The sequence below is a fragment of the Grammomys surdaster genome, unplaced genomic scaffold, assembly GCF_004785775.1.
Source record: "Grammomys surdaster isolate TR1022 unplaced genomic scaffold, NIH_TR_1.0 250297, whole genome shotgun sequence".
Classification (NCBI taxonomy): Eukaryota; Metazoa; Chordata; class Mammalia; order Rodentia; family Muridae; genus Grammomys; species Grammomys surdaster.
In genome coordinates, this window is record NW_021624873.1 from 7,419 (window position 1) to 11,013 (window position 3,595).

The window sequence follows — 3,595 nt, forward strand, 5'->3', positions numbered from 1 at the left end:
CTCTCTCTCTCTTTTAATTTTCTCTTTTCCCTCCCTTCGCCGCAGTCAACTTTTGTAACTATGTTGGTTCCCTAGGAAGGTAGGGAAATTAGATAATTAAAGTAACCTTGGCTTGTGGGAAAACTGAGGGAAAACAAATCCAAGGCAAACACGCTGAAGCCATGCCAGCAAGCTGGATGCAGCAGGGGAGGGGATTTTGGACTGCGAGTTTACCCACCCCTCAATCTATTTGGAGTCATTTACATTTCTTCTCCTTCCACACACTTCAGTCTTACAGTCTTCTGAAATTTAAAACCCTGGGCATGAGAATGAGTCCTGGGAAAGGAGAATGATAATCTCTTGAAAGCTGGAGCCAGCCCTCAGTCCTGTGAATAGCTGTGGAAAATTCCTACGTTCTAGGCAAGAGACAAAGAGTCTTCGTCCTTCAGGATTTGACCTCCTGCAAATCTGGTATTCGTTCACATTAGCTAGAAAGCTGAGATTTAGCTACAAATTTCCCATCTCCTTTTGTGTCCACGAGTCTGCAGCCATGCAGCCACGCCTAGTGAGTCCTGGCTATGTAGTCCGAGCCTAACTCAACCCAAAGGAAGAAGGCTCTCTGGGCACAGATCAGATTCCACAAGATACTGGCTGGGGATTACCATAACAAAAATAAGGTCACCACCAGGCTTTTCTGTGACAAACACAGTTTGCACAATGTTATACATGGGCTGAGGTCAATGTTACCTGTGTGGTGGTGCTCTCCCAGAGAACACATGCCCACTTGAGACCCCTGGTAACCAACAGGAACCTTACCTGTGATTCTCCCCAGCTTCCCATCATACATCTCTCCAACAAATCCAGATATGTGGGCTCCTAGGCTTACTCCAATCATGTAAATGTTGTCCAGAGACGCTCCTTTGGCCTAGAATTTCATTAATAAATTGTAAGAGTTCAAGAAATTGACCACACTTGCAGAGATTTCCTGTTTACTTTGAAGGAATGTTCCTAAATACTTTTTGTCTATTCTCACTTGGGCTATTTTGTGTGTGGATAGATATGCATGCACATCTATACACATATGTGTAGGGGTCACAGGTCAAAGAGTCAGGTGTCCAACTGGAGAGATAGCTCAGTGGTTAGGAATACTTGTTGCTTTTGCAGAGGAACCAGGTTTGATTCTCGGCACCCACATAGCGGCTCACAACTGTATGTAATTCAGTTCCAGGGGCTACAATGCCTTTTTCTGACTTCTCCTGGTAAGAATACATGCATGGTGCACACATATGCATGCAGGCAAAACATTCATATACATTAAAAATAAAAAAATAAATAAATCTTTCTTTTTAAATTATATGTCTCCCTCAATTGCTCCCCACCTCACTTTCTGAGACAAGGTCTCTCACCGAGCCTGGAGTCAGCTGATTTGGTTTGGTCAGACTAGCCAACAAGCCCTGGGGAGTCTGCTGTCTCTGCTTCCATGGGTCAGGAATTACAGTCATGCACTGTTCAATGCTGTGCCAGATTTTTCATATAGGTTCTGGGGGTTGAAATCAAGTCTTCATGCTTGCACACCAAGTGTTTATCAATGAAGCCAACTCCTAAGCCCCTACTGTCTCATTTGAATGTCACAAAAGGGCTGGAGGGGTAGCTCAGGTGGTAGAGCACTTGCCTGCCTCCTAAGTTATAAATAAGCCTTAGGGTCAATCCCCAGCATGGCAGAAAAAGAGGGGAAGTTATAGCATCCTGCAATGCCCATAAGACTCCTTTAATACACAAATAAGGAAAGTGAAGCCCAGAGTTGAGGTCATCTGACCCAGTGGGGAGGTCACAGAGCAGGATTCAAAACAACCTGCTAGCCCCAAATTTGTGTTTTTTATTGTCTCCACTCCCGACTCTGCTGGATGTCAAGCAGAGACATGTTTAGAGCTTCCAGATAGGGGAAGGGATGATAAAGCACTTCCATGAACTCCTACTGGTGTCACTATCCCAGGGAAGAAAAGGTGAGGGAGGGCAGACCTCGTTGATCTCAGGCTGTGGGCAGCTTGCTCTGAGCCACCCAAAGTTAATCTGCTTGCTGAGGAGCTCACATAAGACTCACATCACCACCACATACAGTGGTCACCATGTGGAGGGTCTCTTTGAAATTGCTCTGACTTCATGTGATTGTTTTGTTTTTCAAGACATAGCTTCTCCTTGTAGACCTGGCTATTCTGGAACTTGCTCTGTAGACCAGAATGGTATCAAACTCACAGAGGTCTACCTGCTTCTGTTTTCTGAGCCCCTGGGATTAAAGACTTGTGCCACCACAAGCTGGCTCATGTCACATCTTTGTTATGTTAAGAGGGGGGAGGTGCGGCTCATGTGAACACTCTCTAAATAAAAGCTAAGGTCTGCCTTGGGAGGCTTTCTAAAAACAATGACTGTGCCACCACCATGTGTTTTCACTGTGGTTGGGAAGAACCACCTGGACATAAGTAGCTTGTATTTTAGATGAACAGCTACACAAGTTGAAGGAGATCCAGGTGTTTAAACTAACAACTCTAGGCAGAGCCTCTCCTACTCAAAGGCACCCTCATAGTACTCACAAAATGACACTCCTTTCACAAGCCATTTGCCATTGGCTACAGATTATGAGGACTTTAAGATCTACAACATTTAAAATGCGAACATTGCTCCATGCTCCTTTGCTACGGGATGGACAACCTGCAGAGCCACACCCTCTTCCCTGGGTTTCTTCAGGTTCGCAAGAAGTTACAAAATGTTACAAAATAGCCCCCCATCATCCAACTCAGTAATGCCTCCAAACAAGCCACCAAGGTCATCTAAGACAAGTCTTTCTTACCAACATCTGGTCGATAAATTCCTTCAAAATAAGAGCTACTTTTCTGGTCTTGCTAGAAGCGTGGGGGTAGATCACAGTCGTCGCCCCTCGGTTCCAATCAACAACCACCACATTCATCTCTTGTACACTGATCAAACTCTGTACCAGCTCCTCCATCCAAACCGGAGGGGAGCCTGTTGGCCGGAAACCGTGGATTATAAAAGTGGTTTTCTTGGTCACATTTAAGCTCCCCAGAGCTGTGGAGTTGATGACTTGTGCACAGGTCTGGTCTCTCTGTGTGTAGAGCATCAGTCTCACACTTAGTCCTGTGCCTACCACGGCACTGTGGAAGCTCAGTCTGGTGAAGGATGGGCATGTTTCATCTGTATCTGGAAATAAGAATTAGATGACACCATGCAGGGCCTCCTAAGCAAGGAAGTACCCATTCTTTACACTCTTAGATTCCTCACAGCACCCCACAAGAGGCGAGTGAAGCTAGAAAAGTCATACTTAGTTCAGAATTTCTAAGTAGTGATTCCTGGTTTCTCTGAACATCTTTCTCCAGACTCCTTCAAGGTAGAAAGCAGAAGTTAGCTCAATGGTGCTTCTACAGCCTGAAGTATATCCTCACTCTCCAACTCCCTCAGAACCTGTGAGTGCCTCACAGCACAATGAAATCATCTTTCAGGGGCTATTCTGGGTACTGGGTGTGGGGTTGTCTACCGTGTGAGATCCCATTCTCCTTGAATGGTAATTTCTAGCTGTGTATCCTCGGAGAGATAGAACACAGCC

At 45.5% G+C, this 3,595-nt stretch overlaps 1 protein-coding gene across 1 annotated transcript in view; it reads right to left on the bottom strand.

Moving 5' to 3' along the window:
• Positions 1 to 3,192, bottom strand: part of LOC114616064 (lipase member H) — a gene marked incomplete at both ends in the record, with an annotated part of 10,438 nt that extends 7,246 nt beyond the window's left edge. The window contains 2 exons of the mRNA XM_028761604.1: positions 796 to 904; positions 2,825 to 3,192. Coding sequence (XP_028617437.1) covers positions 796 to 904; positions 2,825 to 3,192 — 477 coding nt within the window. The remainder of the gene's footprint in view (positions 1 to 795; positions 905 to 2,824) is intronic.
• Between the last annotated feature and the right edge of the window lie 403 nt (positions 3,193 to 3,595).